The 22196-nt window shown below is 33.3% G+C and overlaps 1 protein-coding gene across 3 annotated transcripts in view; it reads left to right on the forward strand.

Moving 5' to 3' along the window:
• Positions 1-4145: 4145 nt before the first annotated feature.
• The window catches only part of Ptprc (protein tyrosine phosphatase receptor type C), a 113171-nt gene continuing 95120 nt past the window's right edge, over positions 4146-22196 (forward strand). For all 3 annotated transcript variants that reach the window (XM_078022540.1, XM_078022541.1, XM_078022542.1), the window contains exons 1-2: positions 4146-4245; positions 4327-4442. In XM_078022540.1, the coding sequence (XP_077878666.1) occupies positions 4370-4442 (73 nt within the window). In that variant the 5' untranslated portion in view covers positions 4146-4245; positions 4327-4369. The remainder of the gene's footprint in view (positions 4246-4326; positions 4443-22196) is intronic.

Consider the following 22196-nt stretch of genomic DNA (forward strand, 5'->3'; position numbering starts at 1 on the left):
AGAAGGCTACCAACCAAGAAAAGCCCAGGACTGGATAGATACACAGCGGAGTTTTACAGCACCTTTAAAGAAAAACTAATACCAATACTCTTCAATTTATTTCAGGAAATAGAAAAAAATTTAGTAAAATTCTGGCAATTCAAATACAAATACATATTAAAAAGATAGTGCACCACAACAAAATAGGATTCATCCCAGGGATGCAAGGTTGGTTCAAAATATGGAACCCAATAAATGTAATTTATCACATCAATATACTTAAGTATAAGAATCATATGATCATCTCAATAAATGTAGAAGAAAAAGCATTCAACAAAATACAGCACCCCTTAATGTTCAAAACACTAGAAAAACTAGGGATAACAGGATCATATCTCAATATTGTAAAGGCTATCGATGCTAAGCCCCAGGCAAACATCATTCTAAATGGAGAGAAATTGAAAGCATTCCCTCTAAAAACTGGAACAAGACAGACATGCCCTCTGTCACCACTCCTATTTAACATAGTTCTTGATTTTAATTCTTGAGTTATATGCAATGTTGAGATATGATCCTGTTTAAGGTCTGGTATAGTTATGCCATCTCCTTCACTCTTCTTGCTAAGGATTGCTTTAGCTATTCTGGGCCTCTTTTTTTTTCCAGAAGAATTTCATGAATATTTTTTCTATTTCTGGGAGGAATATCATTGGAATTTTGTTTGAAATTTCATTAAATTTGTACAATGCTTTTGGTAGTATGGTCATTTTGACAATATTAATTCTGCCTATCCAAGAACAAGGAAGATCTTTCTATCTTCTAAGGTCTTCTTTAATTTCTTTCTTTAGCGTCTGTATTTTTTTGTTGTAGAGTTTTCTCACCTCTTTTGTTAGGTTGATTCTATAGCTCAAGAATTAAAATCAAGAATAAATGGGATAGATTCAAACTAGAAAGCTTCTCTTCAGCAAAAGAAACAACCAGTGAAGTGAATAGAGAGCCTACATCTTGGGAGCAAATTTTTACCCGCTCACATCAGTTAGAACACTAATCTCTAGGGTATATAAAAAACTCAAAAAGCTAAACACCAAAAAAAAAAAAAAAACCCACAAATAACCCAATTAATAAATGGGCCAAAGAAATGAACAGATACTTCTCAGAAGATGATATACAATCAATCAACAAATGTATGAAAAGCTGTTCAACATCTCTAGTATCTAGAGAAATGTAAATCAAAGCTACTATAAGATTTCATTTCATTCCAGTCAGAATGGCAGCTATTAAGAATACAAACAACAATAATTGCTGGTGGGATGTGGGGAAAAAGGCACACTCCGTACTTTCCTGCTGGGACTACAAACTGGTGCAGCCAATATGGAAAATAGTATGAAGATTCCTTGGAAAACTGGGAATGGAACCACCCTTTAACCCAGCTATCCCACTCCTTAGTCCATACTCAAAGGACTTAAAAAGAGCATACTACAGGAACATAGCCACATCAATGCTTATAGCAGCACAATTCACAATAGCTAAACTGTGGAACCAATCTAGATGCCCGTAGGTAGATGAATGGATAAAGAAAATGTGGTATATATGCACAATGGAATATTACTTAGCAAGAGAGTAAAATCATGGTATTTGCAGGTAAATGGATGGAGTTAGAGTATATAATGCTAAATGAAGTTATTCAATCCCCAAAGACCAAATGCTGGATTTTTTTCTCTGATATAAGGAGGCTGATTCATAGTGGGGTTGGGAAGGGGAGCATGGGAAAATTAAATGAACTCTAGTAAGGCAAAGGAGAGGGAGGGGAAGGGAGTGGGCAAGGGTGGGAAAAGATGGTGGAATGAGATGGACATCATTACCCTAAGTATATGTATGAAGATGCAAATGATGTGAAAATACCTTGTATACAACCAGAGATTTGAAAAATTGTGCTCTATGTGTTTAATATGAATTGTAATACATTCTGATGTCATATGTAACAAATTAGAATAAAAAATTTTAAAAGGATACATATATATATAGGGAGTATATTTTGTACACTTTTAAAAGATCATATAAAGATCATATGTCAAATCCTTTCCTCCTGACCTCTAGTTTTGTCAAATTCTACCATAATAGCAAGTTAACAGAATACAAGTATTTACTTAAAAATAGATTAAGCTAATTTCCAAAGAGTTTTCTATTATAAATGTGTTTTAAGAAATAGAGTGCAGGGCTGGGGATGTGGCTCAAGCGGTAGCGCGCTCGCCTGGTATGTGTGTGGCCCGGGTTCGATCCTCAACCCCACATACCAACAAAGATGTTGTGTCCGCCGAGAACTAAAAAATAAATATTAAAAAAAAATTCTCTCTCTCTCTCTCTCCTCTCTCATTCTCTCTTAAAAAAAAAAAAGAAATAGAGTGCAGAGCTAAGCTCACAAATTTGTGGTCTGTGATGCCTACTTTCCATTAGGTGTACTCATATGAAAATTAGTGATTTCACAACTATCTTATTTAAAAATATGTACGCAGCCAGGTGTGATAGTGCATGCTTATAATACCAACAACTCTGGAGGCTAAGGCAGGATAATGGCACATTCAAGGCCAGACTCAGCAGATTAGCAAGACCCTGACTCAAAATAAAACAAAAAGAATTCAGGTATGGCTCAGTGGTAGAGTACCCTTGGGTTTAATCCACAGGACTAAACAGGTAACATCATAATTTTTGCAGATTTAGTAATCTCTCTCTTAGAGACAAAAAGTATAAAAATACATAGTACAGATAAACTGAGGAAAGAAGTGAGAAGATGAAGCAGGATGGTAAGTAAGGAGAAGATAAAATTTAGGGACTTGGGTTCCAATCATAACTTAGATCTATTTTTTTTTGCTATGAGGTCTTAGACAAATCACGTAAACTCTCTCAGAACAACGTAGATAAGATGGAGATTAGTAACATTATCTAGATCAAGAGTAGAATAAGAATTAGGTAATGTGTGGAAAGTGTTAAGCACAGTTCATGCACAGTCTCAGAAGGCAACACAGATAATAATAATCAAAATAAAATGTAATCATAATTATACTACTGTGAAAATGTTTTTACTGAGAGTTTAAGATATGAGATTATTTCCATTTCACCAACTGGAAGCAAATTTGTCTCTGTAGTTCCTAGCAGCCAAAGTAAGAGTGTAAGTCTATAAATATCAAAATATTTATTTACATAAATACAAAAAGCCTATAATAATTCTTAGCTGGGGATTGTAGAATTAATGCATAGGTTGTCTGCCTTTAAGTCCTCCAAGTATTTGCCTATAGTTCCAAGAATCAGTTGCACATGTGTGTACTTTTATTTTTAAATGCATATATTATGATAATTATGACAATTAATTCATTTGTATTGCTGGGTTCATAATAGCATTTTGCCAGTAAACATCTTATTCATGGACTTACTAAGAATACCATCTGAAAATGAAAAGCATTTTTATTCATTTCTTGTCCTATCAAAAAAGTTGAAAAAGTCTAACTTTTGTAAAAGACTCTTGGTATTTTTTCCCCCTCATCAGTATCATGACAAATATCCTAGGTCAATGATGTATTAATGTTTTGAAGCAGGACATGCTGTGATAGAAATGACATTCTGATTTCATTCCTAACCTCACAAGCATATCTTGTAAAGATTTTGGGGGAAACTGTTAAGCCCCCTGAAGGTACTTTTGCATAGGAAATGGGTTCTATGCTAAAACTGTCATGTTTCTGGAGCTTGAATGCCCACATGGTGAATGTTACTGGTTGCCAAAAATAACCAGATAGGTAGTTCATTCCTTCACTTGGTCATCTAAATAAATCAATGCTTTTTCTTCACTTCAGGTACTGTATCATTTTGCCAACTCCCACTCTGTTAGACCCAGACTGAGTTTAATTTTATCATCTCCTAGTTAGAAAAATTATTTATTGTTTTGACAGGATTTCTATTGTTGAAAGTTATAATAGATATTCTAAAGAATTGCTGTATGAATAGTTGAAGATTTTTCTTGCAGGGGAATAATCTTTTAAAGACCTACTAGCTTAGTATAACTACTTAAAGGAAGTAAAATGCCATTGCATTTACTTTGAAAGATTTTTTTTTAACTTCCTGCAAAGAGGTCCCTTTACAGTATTTTTGGAGAAGTAAGTAAAACCGAATCTGACATCACCACCCTCTAGTTGCTAGCTCCATGTAGCTGGCAAGTGGTTTGCTCTTAGGGTAGCAGAGGAGGAAATTGCTCCCCGTCTGATAAAACAGCAGTGAAGCGTATGCATCCATTTCTTTTATTTTTGATTCGGGTTTACAGAGAAAATCTTTTAGAGAGATAACCATTACTTTGCCTTTCAGGGGGACGCATGCTGTTTCTTAGGGACACGGCTGATTTGCAGATATGACCATGTATATGTGGCTTAAACTTTTGGCATTTGGCTTTGCCTTTCTGGACACACAAGTGTTTGTTACAGGTAGGTACAAGAATATTCATATTTCCTTAATTGGTTTTTCTTTTCTTTTGGAGAAACATTGATTTGAAATAGATATTAAAAATAAATTGTGTTTTGGGGACTGGACGTGATAAGTCTGCTGTAAAATGGTCAAGATTGTTGTGGCTCCAGGAGACATGGCTTGTTTTGTGACAGAATATATTGTTTCTGTTTAAAAATGTATATGTATTTGGTGTGGGGGAATCATAACTTAAACAAAAAAAAAAATAGCATCTGTTTAGTTACAAACTATTAAGGTATTGTGAAAGCAACCCTGCTACTTACCCCTCACACGGTGATGTGAACACGTGTTGGTGAAAGTCTGAGGAATTGTTTAATGACAAAATAAATGGGTTTTGTTTTTAGCAAAAATTGAACTGTTTTTAAAAATCCTAAAATGGCTTTGGTTGCATGAAAGCCACTCCCTATTTTCGGATCAGGAGTTTGCTTCCTCAAATTTTATTACTATTGAAACGTCTGAAATATTTTATTGAATACGTAGGTACATGATTGTTCAAAAAATACTCTTAGGTATTTAATGAAACTTTCAACATCTTCTTACCACAGGATGCATTTTAAGTCAAACTTTAGTTCCTTGCTAATAATTTTAATGATATTTTGCTTTGGACATTCTTATAGGGCCACCGCCCTTCCTGGGCATCCTAGCCTTGAGGAGGTAGAGGTATTTAAATTTTTAAGAATCATGCAAATGCTATGTCTTACACAAAAATTCAATGGATTGGGCCTTTGGTCTCTATTTAAGCTTGAGATCTTTGTACAGTTATGATCTACCCAGTGGGTGTTTCTGGAAGATTTTTAGTTTGGGTCATGAATACATTTTGGTTCATTATTAACTGTAACTAATAGATATTTAATTTTTCTCCTTATGATGTAGGAAGTTATTATTAAAACATCGTTGAAAGTGGCATCTTTGTAGAAATTCCAACCATTTTTTAAATAAAAAAAATGTTCAAAAAATCTTATTTTGTGAGCTTTTCCCCTTTCTCCTTCCCCCTGAAAGTCAGGGCAGCCTGATCGGGTTACATTATCCGTCCATATTTTAAGTAACTAATGACAGTGGAAAGAAAAACACTGTACTTTAAGTTGTTTTTCATTGTAAAGCTGGATTAAAAAAAAATCTTTGTAGGTACAGCATTTCTTGGAGTATGAAACATGCTTGCCAAACTGCCACCCACCCCCGTGAAGTCTCTTTATTATAATCCAAAGCAAAATATAAAAAAGCAGTAATTTCATAAGATATGTGTATTTTCATAAATCAGAGGACATTTTCACTAAAAATTCCCTCTCAGAAAATGTTATAAAGCATTTATAAATGAATATAAAGGAATATGGAAATATTTTGTAGATCAATTCACCATAAGAATTCAAATCAGTTTGTTAAAAATGTTTTTCATCATAAGGAAAATCTTTGAATTCATGATCAAAATAAAAGTATAATAGAATCTGGAAACCTTTAAATCAACTTTTCTAAATAATTTATACTATAAATGGATAGATATACATTGTTCTATTTTAAAAATTCAAGTTAACCTTTAATTGTCACATTAATATTAAAAACAACCATTTTTCTAAAAAGTATTGGGAGTCTTATTGAGTATATAAATATTTAGGGAAAACATGTATTAACATAATCCTGTGTTTACAAATTTGTTTAGCATACTTTTAACTTCCAAGAGATATTTTGTGACTCAATGTATAATTTGGCAGGTTATTGTTTAAATTTTGTATTTTTATTTATTAGCTACAATTCTGTTTTATTTAAATGTGTTATAATTGGTTTAGTGTGTACAGGAAATAATAAACATTGGACAGCAAAATCTACACTTTTTGTTCTAAAGGTATAAAGAAATAGTCAAATGTAGATGAGACATCAATGAATAAATATGCACACAACTCAGATGCTTTATTTAATATCTAAAATGCCATGTGGACAAGGTCAAAGTTAAGATTCGCCAAGGCAAGAACAATGCTGGAAACAGTTTTACACAAAAGTTTTGACTCTCCTTGCATTGTATCTCTAGGCCATGACAATTGAAAAATAAATCCTTGTTTAAAATTTCTAAATAATTCTAGGGAAGAATGATGATTTTGACAGCACAGGTAGAGGTGACTGTTCTCTGGCCATAATGAAGGCATAATGCCAGGCAAATCTACCTCTCCATGGCAGAGCAAAACAGTTAAGAGTACTTTGAATTATGCCTTGTGAAATGTGCTATAGGTTTTGTTATGAGTCATAACAGTTGTCTCATTTCCTGGGCATAATTCTTCATTTTCCATCTACGTTAAAAAAAAAAAATCTCATGTCACAAGCACATCCTGTATCTTGCACATCACAGACATTCAATGCAAATTATTAATTGAATTTGATAAGCAATCCAATTAAGTGTTAAATGCAGCTTAAGAGAATCTGGGGTGTGTATAAGATTGCTTAGGTGATCTTTTAAAAATATTGCCCTACTAAAAACTTTTCTTATCATTGCTAGATTTTTGTTAAGGGAAGATAAAGTGGGATTGGAGGTCTGTATCTTCTTTCACTCTCTTTCTCTTACATAACGAAACACAGAAACAGAGTAGTTAGCTTAAGCAAGTTTATTTCCCTATTCTTCTTATATCTTTTCATCAGTGGCAAATAAGTAGTGTAAAAACACAAATATTGCTACATTATTCATATACCTATCTACATAAAGATAAGAATATATTCTGTGTGAATTATGTTCTATATTCATATATGTGAATTATATGTGCTATTTGATATCTGTCTTCAGTCTAACTACTGTTTCTCCATATTTATCTGCCTTTTAAATTTTGGGGTGCTATAAACTTGGCCAGTTATTATTCTTACTTTCTACAGTCTGGGTTGTTTACTGTTATCTACTATGTACTGTGCTCCTATTTCTCCATGTCTGGATTACTCCTATAGAAATATGAAACCTACCTCCTTTCCTAAATACAAATATTTAACATGCTTCTCCGCTCCTGAAATTTTGCTTTTAGTAATCTCTAAAATCTTTTCTTCATTCTAATTCTCCATTGCCATCACCATAATCCATGGCTATATTAGTTTTCACCTGTAATACTGTAAAAATTTCCTAATCCCTCTGTTTTTTTAAAAAATAATAGTTTCCTAATCAGTCTCATCCTTTTTCTGTACATTGTTCAGTTTAAAAATACAATAGAAGGGGGAAATTCAGATATTTTCTCATGGTGTAGTTTCTAATCTTGTAGGCAGAGCAACTGGGTGTGCCATTAAGCTGAGAGTTGGGCATGGAGCTGGTGGTGATCTTTCCTTCCCTTTCTAAGGATTGAAAGAGAATAAGCAGTTCTTCCACACTCAAGGCCTCTTTCGCCCTGTGCAAATCCCATCTCCTCTCTGACATTCTCTTTTGTCACTCTTGCCACAAAATATCTCCACCGAGAGTGGGTCCTTTTACTACCTTTCCTTGGCATTTTTCAAGTACTGTTTTAACGGTTGTGATGATGGTGTTGATATGTTCCTCTGTGGATTCACTGCCATTATAACCTATGTAAATGCAGAAACGATATCTTAAGCTTCTTCATATATTCTATACCTGATTTCTCACCAGATACTGAGTAAATAGTGAATTTTCTTAATAAATTCATAGATTATAGTCAAGAAGAAGAAGGAAGAGGAAGACAAATCAGACAAATCTCAGAGAGGGTGGTCGAAAGAGAATGTGAGCAGAAAAAAAAATTTTGAAGACTCAAGTGGAAGGGTGGTTTTTGCCTTTTTTTTTTTTTTTATATTTCCTTGTTTCATCTACTTGTCTCACTTCTTATCTGGAGAGGTCTCCCTGGCCTCTTTAAAATCCATAGTTTGAAATGTTTCTAAATTTTCTTCCACTGCTTTTTGGACATTTTTGCTAATGTCATAGAGTAGGTCAGCATCATTATTCAAATGTAGGTTCCCATAAGAAGAAAAGGAGGGAGTGGAAACGGAAGCGCTCACGAGAGAGAGCTCATGTGACAGGACAGTACAGTCAAGGCCAGTCCTTGCACATGTTGGTGGGACACTGATACTAGTTTACTGGAACTGTTTTCAAGAGCAGATAAAGATATGTGAACATGGAGAGTTTGAGGACTAGACAGTGAGATAGTGAACTTCAGTCTGAGGTAAAATCCTGAGACTTATAGTGAGGATGCTGCATTTTGTTGGTGAGCACACAGTGTTAATGAAGACAAAGGCGCATGTTCAGAACAGAATCTATTAACTCAATGGGGTAAAGAGAAATTTTTCATTACCCTAAACAGTCTTCATAACATTATGAGATTATTTATGCAGGAAAAAATGGAATCAAAATTTAACTTCTGTTTAAACTCAGTTTAGAGTAAATATCTTTGTCAGTACTAGATGCCTTGTCTTACAGCAGTTGCTATTACCAGAGGATTAGTGATATATATGACTTTTACATATGGAAAGAGAGCAGTCTGGACAATGAGAAAGGGAAAAAATGAAATACAGAAGGTTATTTATTTAGTAATATATGATATAGTCATATATGGTGTCTACTTCTATATATATATATATATATACACACACACATATATGAAAGATAAAGAAGCAATTATAGTAATCACTGGATTTTGCATACACAGCCCTAACCAACATTTAGATTAGAAAATATCTAATAATTATCTAAAAACTTTAATCTACATTCCAGTTTACATATGTCAATGTATTATTTCAAATTCTGTCTGTCAAAAAGCCTAGGAATGACAGTTGTATGCAGAAAATTATATGTTTGGGAATCACAAAACAATCAAGAGAGAATAAAGGAAGATACCAAAACTTTTCTACTCTTTCTTCTAGGACAAGCAAAAATTCACAAAGTCAAGGTTAGCAAAATAAACAGGCATCTACTGTGTCCATTCACAGTACCTTCAATGGATTCACTTCTACAAAGATAATCAATGAAGTTTTTAAAGTTTTTTTTGGAGTCCTTACTATAGACCCAAGTTCAAACAAAAGTTAACATATTTCTATGGTGCTTATCTATACATGTTTAAGACATTTATTTCCTGTTAAAAATGAGACAAGTATTTGAAGTGAAAAAAACTGCTTTACTGAAAATGCAATATAACTTATTTATATTGATTTATGATTATATTATAATTACAATGCAATGATATTCAAGGGAAAATGATCACCACTCATATATTTTAAAAAATTACTTTTCATTAAAATTTTAGCAACAGGAAGGAAAAGATCAGCCCTCGAAATAGTGATCTGTTATCATTAGCTGGAGGCAAGAGCTGAGGGTCACCCATGGACAGTGGCAAAGTGAAATTTTAATAAAAACCACTGATAGACAAAAAGAAATTCTCTACATTTTAACTTGGAAATGTTTGTCCCAATATTCCAGAAAATAGTTTAGAAAAACCTATATAAATAACAATGATGTTAAGAGATGATATCAAAATGATATGACAGTAAAGGGTGGTCACTCTATTTTATAAATCCCCACTTAAATAAAAACGAGTAATTTGTTTACAAAGAAAGGAAAAATATTCAGCATCATAGGAAACAAGGCAGGAATCATTCCATGTTGGGCAATACCATGGCTTTGAAGTAAGAAATATGTTAGAAATTTAACTCTAATAATTATATGATTTTGTTCCAAATCATTTTCCCTCTTGAAATAGTTTTCTTATCTTTAAGTTGTTGTAAGCATTCACAGTAATAATATTTGTGAAAACACTTTGAAAACTATGAGGTACTCCCTGTAAAGTGATACATTCATTCATGTAATCCCATGAAATCACGGCACATAGCTATTGAACACTGAAGTGTGATTACAATTATCATTTAATTTGAAGCACTAAGAGGACATAAACGGTCAGTTTAAAGTTGAGGGGTAGAGGAATAAATCTTCATAGATCTTTGATTTCTTTTACCTTTGCATCCCCCTTTTCAGAGATTTTTCAGGCTACTCTAGATTCTATATTCTAAAGATTCTATAAACTCCATGCCTTCTACATTCTTCACTAGGAATTCTTCACCATTTCCTATTATAACAATAGCCTGAAAATATTTTTTCCTTCAGTTCCTACTGGGCCCATCCTTGCAAGTACAGAATAATCCTGTAAAAGGATAAAAATGTCATATTTGTGCATCCTTTTCTTTAGTTACTTCCTAATGAGGTAGAGAAAGTTATGATCCCATGAATTTGACACCAGGGATGTTTGACTCAACTTTTATTTTACTTGTTTTTATTTTAAAAAAATAAATGACAGCAGAATGCATTAAAATTCTTATTACACATATACAGCGCAATTTTTCATATCTCTGGTTATATATAAAGTACGTTGACACCAATTCATGTCTTCATACATGTACTTTGGATAATGATGTCCATCAATTTCCACCATCCTTGCTAATCCCCTGCCCTCTCCTTTTCCCTTCCCCCACTCCCTAACTAGAATTCATCTATTCCTCCCATGCTCCCCAACTTTTAAATGAAAATAAAAACTTCGTTAGAATATACCAATATGAATTTTTCTTGAGTTTCAGAAAAAGAGACCTCCATTAAAGCAAATTAATTATTTCTATGTAGCTTAAGTAAATTATTTCCAATTTTTTAATTTTCATTTTTGCTTTACTGAATTCAATAGTATCACTTTCATTTAAGTTTTTTCAATTACATGTACTATTAAATTCATGAATCAGTTTTACCCACATCAAATTATAGTATTTTACCTTATTGTCATTAGTTTTCTAATTATAATTTTACTTGTCAAATAATAAATCTCTAAAATTTTTTAAAATGGTTTAGTTCCTTTATTTAGATAGAAAGATTTCCTGGTGTGCTGTTTTAGCAACCGATATTTATTTTTTTATTTTTGCAATTCATTGTTACCTAAAACAAAATCTAATTTTTCATTGTTCTCAAACTTACATTGGGAAGCATTAACCATTCTACAATTTAGGTTATGTTGATATTTCCATCAGTAGCATTTATATTGAGATTGAGAACACTTCAGTTGGATTGATGTTGAGATTTTAATAGTTTTGATTATTCCATAGGTAGCCATTGGAAAGTTTAGAAACATCTCTGGAACTGCACTATAGAATTATGTTTAATTCTCACTCATTTGTAGTATATTCTGATTAGTCTACTAACTTGGTACTAACTTCTTATTCATTGAGCAAAAAGTTAAAAAAAATTAACATGGTAAATTTAAATGTCCTCAGTGTAAAATGGTGGGTAGGAAAGTTTCACATCATCCTATCTTTGTGTACTAGTAAAGACAAAAACAATTAGCATTGTACTTGCTAAAGATTGTACTTGCAGTTCTATTTGATATTTAAATCCCTCCAGATTTCTCCAGCTTTTTCTGTAGCTGCTTTGTGACATATACTATATACTATTGTTGTAACTTTCATTTTCCTAAAAATACAATAGTTTCCTGTCTTCAAACCATTGGCTATGCTATTTTTAATTCCTTGGATATCTTTTTTTTTTCTCCAATTGAGTAAATTATAATTCCACTTCAAAATTTAGCTAGAAAATCATGCCTGCCTTCCGGGGCAGCCACACTATCAACGGTCACACTGCATCCCTTACCCTGGGTAGGTGTCCTGCTGCTGTGATGGTCTGTGAATAACACTCCTCTTGGAGTGTTTATATATATATATATATATATATATATATATATATATATATATATATATGTTGATGGACTTTATTTATTTATATGTGATGCTGAGAATTGAACCCAGTGCCTCACACATGCTAAGGCAAGCACTCTACCACTGAGCCACAACCCCAGCCCCTCTTGGAGGGTTCTTTACTTGGCTCTCACAATGACTGGTGAGCTCATGTAGTTTGTCACTGGGTTCTGCTTATTTACAAGTGTCTGCAGGTTCATGACACTTTTTTTCTGAATGCACAGATGGTCTGTGAGTGTGATCAACCCATCTCTGTATGTAGGAAGCACTTGATTCATGATTCATATGAATGATTTTAATTCTGTCCATTTGTTGATACCATTATTTAAGTGAATTATTCCAGGTGAATTTTTCTATATGGTAGAAAATTTGCAAAATTTTAGGAATAAAAGATGGAAGAAATTGCATAAAGTTTTTGCTGTCATTTGTTTTTTCCCCTCTTTTTCTTTTGATCACATGCTATGTGTAAAATTGCATATCCGATTTTTTCCAGAAAAATCATGATTATTCTAGACAATTGAAGAAATACAGAAATAAATAAATTGGCAAATGAAAATCTCCAAGTTTACCATTACTCAAGATCTAAAAACTTTCTGAATATCTCATTTCACCAGGCCAACTAAATCTATTCATTTATTCATTAGTTCATTAATTCTTCTGAGGAATAGCTATTTGATGCATGCTTTCTCTGTGCTGCTTGTTGGGAATACCACTTCCTGTGCCCATTCTCATGTAGTCTGCAATCTATTTATGGCAGTGGCTGCTTAGAAATTAAGTTTTGACTTCCAAGGTCTCCATTAGCACCCCAAAGCTTGCTTGTCAAAGTAGTAATAATGTTCTTTGCTACATATGATTATTAGTGTTAGTAGTCCTTTATAAATTATAACTAAAAATCACTCTCTTAAAATCTATGTGTAATTAGTAAGACTACCTCCAGGTCCCTGATCTGACTAGATTTTCTCTGCAAACTCTTCAGTTAGAATTCTGCAGTTGCCACTGTGTTGTGTAGATTATTATTCAATATTTTTTTTTTTTTTAGAAAAGGTGGATGCAATAAGGGACTAGACAATAGACTAATTCCTTTAGTTAGTTTTGGGATTTATAGTGGAAATAAAATATGTATATGGAGAGAAAAGGTAGAAACATACATCCATACACTCCAAACCAACACATCCTTAGCTTTTTGTTGTTCTTTCAGAGTAAATGTCCAAAGTCACCAGTTCATAAACAAATCAGGGCTGGGTGGGATGGGAGCTGGAATTTTTAACCTAGGTCTATCTCATTCTAGGCCTTGCTTTTTTCCAGTGAGTTAATCAATGTTGTGTGTTTAGCTTGATAATAAAGTAATTGCAGACATGACTATGTCAGTGGGTAAAATGCAGCAGGACTGGAGGGCAGTTGTTCATTTGTGTGAAATATGCATTTAAGTCCCATCCACTGGATTTAGCTACTTGAATCTTTGTACACAGAGCCTCTTTCATATTTTTGGCAAGAAATATTCATTTGAGATTATGTCTCTTGGAAAAAACAAAAACATATCTTTGCTTTTTAATTATCTTTACCATGATTGCTGATGCCATACAAATAATGCAAAAATGATATATTAATTATTATCTTGAAAAAGGGGATAATGAAGTATAAGACTGTGTTTGCCTTGAGGTGAGTGATACCATGGAAAGAATGGATTTTCCCCTTCTTAATTGTTTTTTGATATTACATAAAGTGAAAGCCATTGAATAATTCACCAATGTATCTAAATTTTTGTTTTGAAGTACAAGGGAAATAACTTGACCTTTGTTAGACACTTTGATCATGGAAAACACATGAAGTTCTCATCTTATTCCAGGAAGTCTAGACACCAGAATCATCCAAAAGATGCATTAAATGAATCAGGTAGAGCTCTCTTATAGTTTCCTATTACAGAGACAAGTTTGATTTAGTAACTCTAGGGACCAAAAAAAAATATGTTTGTTAATTTGTCAAGATGATAAATATGATCTGCTAATCAGATAATTTAGGACAAATAACTTACTTTGACTTCCTAGACTTAGTTTTCCAAATATATCTTTTTGTTTCTAAAATCAGACATAATCAAACCCAAGTATTTCTACTTTTTAATCATCCATACATGTTTTTACACTGTGAATCTACTTATTGATACTTTAGACATAATCAAAATGTGTAATAGCTAAGGAAAGCAGTGAAGCACAAATTATCAGTTCAGTTTGTCTCTGATAGGAAGTGATACCAGGGACTTAGATAAGGAAAAGAAAAGGGCCAGGAAGCCGATGAAAGCAATTTAGATGATGATGATGCAGACTTTGGACTCAGTCAAGCTCTACTTTTAAAAAACTTCAGAAGTCAATGTTTGAAATCTTGTCTAGATTCCCATCTGAACCTGCTAATCATGAAAGAATGCAAAAATTCACCCTTTAAACCTCAGTTTCCTCAGATATAAAATGGGAATAATAATGGGATAGTAATTGAGATGATTTGTTTACTGATTCTACAGTTGTTTACAGAGTTCCTACTACATAACAGAAACTGTTTTCAGTGCTGACACAATCACAAATAAAACGGAGAAGATACCTACTCTCATGGAACTTACATCCTAGCAAGGGTGGGGGGGATAACAAACAGGAAAAGAAATAGATAATTGAGAAAATTTCAATTGAGTGGTGTAAAGAAAATTAAGCAGTCTGATATGATAGTGGTAGGCCAGATTTATGGGTGAACGCTTCTTGAAACAGACTGATCAGAGAAGATTTCTTTGAAGACATGTCATTGAGTCATGTGTTGGTTAGACAAGAACATGGAGATCTATGTGAGTGAAAATGCCAGGTGCCAAGGCCATGTGGCCAAAGCTGAAAATTGTTGGCATGTTCTAGGCACAGAAAAGTCAGTTGCCTGTGGCATGGTGAGGAAAGACTTAAATTTAATATTGAGCCTAGAAAGACAAATAGGAAGCAGATCTATAGCTCCTTGTTGAAAACGCAAAGAATCTGGATTTCATCCTAAGTATGAGATGAAGCCATTTTGAATTTGTGAGAATGACCTAATCATATTTTCATGATAAAGACACAACTCTGGCTGCTATAAAGAGAATATATTGGGTGTAAATCAACTCCTGAAGCCATTGAATCAGGAAGAGGGAGGAGGTAGGGGATGGGGGTCTCGACTTCTGGACTAAATGTTGGCAGTGGAGGTGGAAAAAAAAAAGGACAGATTAATTTAGAATGAAGAAAATAGCTGCATGAAAGGACAAAGACATTATAGGAAATGGTTTCTTTTCATCATGAGTTATTGAACTGGGTAAGAACCCAGTAAATTTGCCAGTCATTGTGTACAGATGGAATTAAAAGCTAAAGGACTGAATGAGACCATGTGAGGAAATCTCTTGATAGACAAGAGCAGAGGGCATAATTCTGAATCCTCTGGGGGCACTCCATAATTGGAAGGATTGAGAAGAAGAAATAGGAAGACAAAATAAGACAGGCTAGCCAGTGGGGAAAAATGAAATACATTTTGCTTTGAATGTTAAAAGAAGAGTCCCTGAGGGTAGAGGGCCCAGCACTCTTAGTGGTATATACTGAAAAGTCAGGAAAATTTCACATAAATATCCAAATAAATGTCTTGTCCGAATGGTGAACAGTGACTGTGAGACTCCTAACTATTGGCATATATTCCTATTTACTTTAACATTGCTGGAAAAATAATTATGAAGAAATTTGTCACAATATATAGAAGAATTATATATCTTTAATATACCACCACTTGCAAAGTGTAGTTGCTAAAAAAGAAGAAAGCTGTGGCTTTACCTAATTTATTTTAATAAAAACTGCAAAATACATTGAGAGGCTAATGAATTAGAAGTTTAGCTGAAAAGTTTCTTGAAAATATAATGCTCTGTTGAGTTGCTTAGTGGCTTGTATTTTGTTTTGATGTGTATTGATAAGAATAGTTAAAAAATACTACTTAAGCTAATGCTTGGAGAAGTTGGAGTCTTTCTGTGTGAGTTAATTGGTTATATAAAAGGCTTATTTATAAATCAAGTTTTAAATCTCCCATTTCTTCAAGAAGTTTGAAAAACAACTGGTTATCGATTTAGCAGCTATTAGGTAGAAACTAATGTACTTGATAAGTAGAAAGCATACAAATGGAAATAAGTCTTTTGATATCAGTTTGGTAGGTTTACTTAAAAGAGATTTGTATTTCAGAGCAACTTGTTTTAATACTAACTAGTGATCTATACTAACTACTAAACTAACCTGAAAAATAGTTGAGGGCTGGGCATGGTGGGGCACACCTATAATCCCAGCAGCTGGGGAGGCTGAGGCAGACATATCAGACAGTTCAAGGCCAACCTCAGCAACTTAGCAAGGTCCTAAGCAATTTAGTAAGACCCTATCTCAAAAAAAAAAAAAAGGGGGGGGGGCTGGGGATATTGCTCAGTGGTTAAGTGCCCCTGGGTTCAATCCCTGGTACCAAAAAAAAAAAAAAAAAAAAAAAGAAAGAAAGAAAAAGAAAAAAAGTAAGTCATGCTTACCTTGTGCCAGGAACTATTTTCAATAGTTTACAGATGTTATCATGTTTAGCTTAGGTTTGCAAATTGTTACAATTTCTAGTTATAGCTACCTTTGTTTCCAGATATTAGTAAAATTTACTGGCTATCATATTGTAAGAGGAAATAGTAATATTTAATTTTCTTTGTTCTAATATTAAATACTAGAATTGAGGAAGAACAAATCAGAAAGGGGAGTAACACTGAGTGCCCTGGAGGGCCTGATGCTTGAGAGACACTGCTCTTTAGCCTCGGAATTATTTCTACAATAATCCTGAATTCTTATGAATACTAAATGAATATATGGATAGACTTTTCCCATAGTTTTATTTTATTTTATCCTTTTTCAAGTTTTCTTCTAATTACTTTTGTCCATTGCTGAGGATAAAACCCAGGGATCTATGCATACTAGGCAAGTGCCTGCCACTGAGCTACATCCCCAGCCCCTTGGATATTAGTTTTAATAGGGGAAACTATTATATTTAAACTCAAAGAACAAGTAATCTAGATATTATTGGTATTTATTTTGCCTTGTGGTAGTTTTGCTTACACTGAAAATGGGGCCGAGATGGTTTGGTGGTTTACTGTGATCTCAATAGTGAAATCATATTGAAAGGCTCAGTCTGCACAGGAGAAAGTCTTATTGTTTTCTCCTCCTGCCCCTGCTTAATTTTCAGATGAATATAAAGGAGCAATTTAAGCACCACTGCTTACTCCACATTTTAAAGAATAAATTGAGAGTGTGGGGTAAGGGAGAGATTGAGAGAAAACATGCCAGTTTAATGAAAATACTATATTAGTGTGTGAGAAATAGAAATCATGCATGTAGGCAATGTCTACTGTGAATCTGAAAGTATAATTAGGTGTAATGCAGAAAAACCTTGTGTTTGTAAATAGCAATGAGATAAAAGCTTAGTAAGTCTAAATAATCAGTTTTCAGATGTGTTAGGTCAATTATGTGGACAAATATCAGTGTGTATTTTTATTTTTTATTTTGGGCCCATTGTTTCAAGGATAAATGTTTAAAAGAAGGAAATAACATCCCATTGAAATATAAGGGGAATGATCTTCATGTAAATATAAACAGCTGTGATGGCTCTTTGCTGAAAGGCAACTTTAAAACAGATGGAACCCAGGAGTCCACCAGAGATTCAAGAAGGTGGAGGTTCTCACACTGGGGAAGATAAAAAGATACTTTCAGGGTGACCTACAAGAGAAAATCACCAAAGCCTTTGAAATAGATTTTCCCTTTTCTACTAATAGACAGTGGTGTTATGTTCAGGGCAGCTAGAAAGTCTTGGATGAAAGAAGTATTGGGAATGGCTAGTGAAGAGATCAAAGGCGAGCGGAACCTCAAAATTCTGGAATTGGAACAAGTCAGATACAATATAAGAAGTACTTCAAAGGCGGAGAAATAAGAATAATAAAAATACCTTTAGTTGTCAGATGTGCAATTTGTGCCAGTTTTGTCACATTCTGTTTTGCAGGAGCACTGTAAAACTAAAGCTATTTTCTATTAATGTCAATTTTACTAAACATGTTTTCCCGTCTAACTTAGTCAATTTCCAAGAAGAGAAAAAAGAATTCCAAATGATTTTACTTGTTATATGCAATAGAATATATTTTCCTAAACTAAAATTTGACGTTTATGCTTCTTAGTATAGGGTCGTTATAGAAAATGAATGTGAAAGCATTTTTTAAAATGTAATGAGATGGGATAATATGAGGGATTGTTACATTATTTAAACATTTGGAAAACTATAAAGGAGTGCAGAAATTCTGTTATTGCTATTATAATTAGCTTCTCATGGTTTTTTACTTTAAGAATTGGAGTGAAATTTGAAATTTTATTTAAAACTAAAAACTTTTTCACATATTATTCTTTAAATTAAAATATAGAAATATAGACTGACCATTATCAATGTGGACTCCTGTTTTGTAATTAGACTATTTTCAAACATATGTATGCTAGAGAGCAACTGACTAAAGAAAAAAGAAAAATCAGTGCAACTTTAAATCAATGATTTTGTATAATATTGGCTCCAGTTTATATTTTATCAAAGCCTAAAAGGAAACACTTATCATGGGCCTTTATTTTTGCTAAAAAGGAATATTTATATTTTAGAACAAAATATTTTCATAAAGGTGTTTTGGAAAAATCATGTGCCTTTTATTTTAATTCATCCATTATTCTATTTCATATTTAATACTGAAAACATCACTTTGTTTTTAAACAAAAGTCCATGATAACTCATTTAAAAATCTATTTTGCCCATGAATTTTTTCAGAAGTCTCACTTCCTAAGGATTCCAGTACCATAACCTACCTTTTAAGCAAACCCTCCATTTTATGGGCTAAACATCTGGATTTGATGGGAAACAAAACATTTCCTTCCTCTGGCTTTTCTAATAATCCTCTCTTACAGATACACATGCTTCGTGTTTGTTAATAAATTGACTTGATTTTAATATCTACTGTTTTAACACACAATGAATTACGGCATTTTCAATTAAATTCATTTTAGATTCCTTATAAAAACAATATTAAAAGCTACCCTAAAATGTATTAAGGCCACAGATGTTTTCCCTTATAGTGTTAATTGATTTAAGGTCCATCAAAATGTTGTGAAAATGTACTGAGATTAACAATAATGATGGCACATGGTTTAGATTAAAATTCTTTTGTGTAATTTTTTAATTAATAAAAGAGTTTATTTTCCTCCAATTGAAATAAATGTAGCTAGCAGATTGAACCAACAAAGCAGTAGCTAAGATTTTATTCTCTAATTTTGTAATGAAAGGTATTTAAAATTAGGGATCATTTGATACACCTAAAATTTACGTGCACGGATTACAAGTGCTAGTTTTGTTTTGAGTGAAGAGAAGATGGCTACGCATTCTCTCTTTATATCTACTTCCCTATTTCACAATTGTAGCAATTAACCTATTTAACTCTTCATTTGACAAAATACAGCACATAAAAAGCAACTTCGGTTTCTTGGTGCCTCTTCTCAAATACATTTCAATTGATCTTCATGTCTTTTAGCCTTGCCCTCTTATTATAAGAGAATAATATGCACTCTAATTTGAGAAAATCATGTAAAGTTTCTCAAAATTCACTTTAATATAGGCAAAACAATAATATTTCAACAAAATATAGAATTTTAAATTTTTTATAGAAAAGAATGAAAAATATAAATGTTCACCCATTATGTGCATATTGAATTACTAAGAATGAATTACAGATCCATGAATACTGAAGGAAATTTTGATTTCAGGAAATATATCAATGGACTGAATCTGTCAAACCCATTCAATTAATTTAGTAACAATACTTTGTTATTTACATGACTGATTTTTAAATTTATGTTAAAAAATCTTTATATCACATAAATATTATCAGAGTAAGTCAATTTGTACACAGGGTGCAAGAAGAAATAAGACATGGCTTTTATTCATGTTACTATTTAAAATAACACCTGAATTTCATATTCTTTACTATTTAGTGAGAGTCAAGTATTGCTCACAAAATGTTGTGTATTTTTTTTTTTTTAATTCGCCATAATATTTCCTGCTTTTACTTGGGCTAGGACTCCGGAAGAAAAAGTTTAAACAGAAAAAAGTTTGGAAATTTGGAAACTACTGAAGAGAATACAGCATTGTTGTTTACACAACAGTACAATTTCAGAGAAAGAAAAGATAGACTTTAGAAATCATCTAGTTCAACTGTCTGGTTTACAAATGAGAAAACTGAAACTCAATGATGTTTAATGACTTGTCCTTTATTATAATAAAAATGAGGAAACAGTACAGGATTCTTCTGACATATTATAAGATATTTACACATTGACTGAAATAATGGAATAAATATTGAATTAGGTATTAAATGATAAGTTTGAATCTTAAATCTGCCACCAATTTATTCACCATATTTAAATTCTGATAGGTAGTTTTGAGTAAGTTACTTGACCTTTTCAAGCTTCAGTTCCCTTTTCAATTAGATGTAGGACTTAGACCAGTTTCTCAATCTTGAAGCTACTGGCATTTCAGCTGGAGAATGGGGCTGTCCTATGCATCATAGGACACTTAGGAACATTCACACACTAGATACAGTGGTATCCTGCTGCGTCCCCCCCCCATCTGTGACACCTCAAAATATCTCCAGGCTTTGCCAAATGTCCTGAGAACAAAACTGCCTATGTTAACCACCATCACGGAGAACTACTAAAGGAGTTGTAATTTCTTTGGGCTGTTCCAGTGGTAAAACGGTGTGGTTCTAGACTAAGTGGTTAGCCACTGGGTACTTCTTCAGAAATCAACCCCTAAGAGTTATTCACCAGGAAGTTTGTTGGTTATGGTACACAATGACCAAAGGGCACTTCATTTAATTTATATACAGTTAATATAAGTGCTAAAAAATATTTGCAGGCGAGAAATGTTTAGTGACAGTAAAATACAAAATATTTTATAAGTTTAAGACGGTTTAAAATATATAAACTATATTCACTGTAACTGGCATTTTTTTTAAATGTAAGAATTATCTGTCCCTATTAAAGACAACAGCAATTTGGTCATCGTTTCAAAGACAAATAGAAACTCACTTATAATCATGGGTGTTCACTATCCGGCGTTCCTTTACCCGTGGCAGCTGTGCAGGGCAGTTGTATCTGATAAGATCTGACAGAACATTAAAGGTTTCAGAGTGAAAAAAAAAATGACAGATGTCTTGTCATCCTTTACATATGGAAAGAGTAGGAATCTATTATATTTAGTTTTTAAATTAAAAGGTATTGTTGCTTCCCTTTCTTTCTTCTGCCCCTTTCCCCCACCCCATCCCTACTGGATCTAGACAGCTGCCAGTGGAGGTTGAAGGACTCATTCAGGGACAGTGGACACTATAGGAGCTATCAAGATACACCAGAGACTTTTGTGTGGCCACTGATGCCAAGCCAGTGAGCTAACACCGTGTGTCTACTGCACAGCACTGGATCAATTCCTTTGTTACGCATTGCTACAAGTCCTCTGAGAAAGTTTACTGACCTTCCATTTTTACAAGAAATGCATGTCATGGAGGTGGGGTCAGGGAGAGGGTACACAGGAAAGTTTGGTTGCTACAAGGTAGAAGCTGAGAGCTCAAGTAGGTAGTTTGGTTATGTTCTGCCAGATGGAGATAAAAACTGAGGTAGCCACATCCTGTGACCAGAAATTGTTAAAGTAAGCAGACTTCTATGGGGGAGTAATAGTAAAGAGCTTTAGACTAGGAGATTAAATGAAAGTAGGGGGAAAAAAATCAACTTTGCTTAAGATGGCAGTACTGTGTTTGGTTAGAGAACATTGAAACTCCAACATAGGATAGAATTAAGAATCTTTTTTTTTTTTTGGTGGGGGATGTTACCAGAGATTGATCTCAGGGGCACTGTAACACTGAGCCACATCCCCAGCTCTGTTTTGTATTTTATTTAGAGACA

Source organism: Ictidomys tridecemlineatus, chromosome 10 (genome assembly GCF_052094955.1).
Source record: "Ictidomys tridecemlineatus isolate mIctTri1 chromosome 10, mIctTri1.hap1, whole genome shotgun sequence".
Lineage (NCBI taxonomy): Eukaryota > Metazoa > Chordata > Mammalia > Rodentia > Sciuridae > Ictidomys > Ictidomys tridecemlineatus.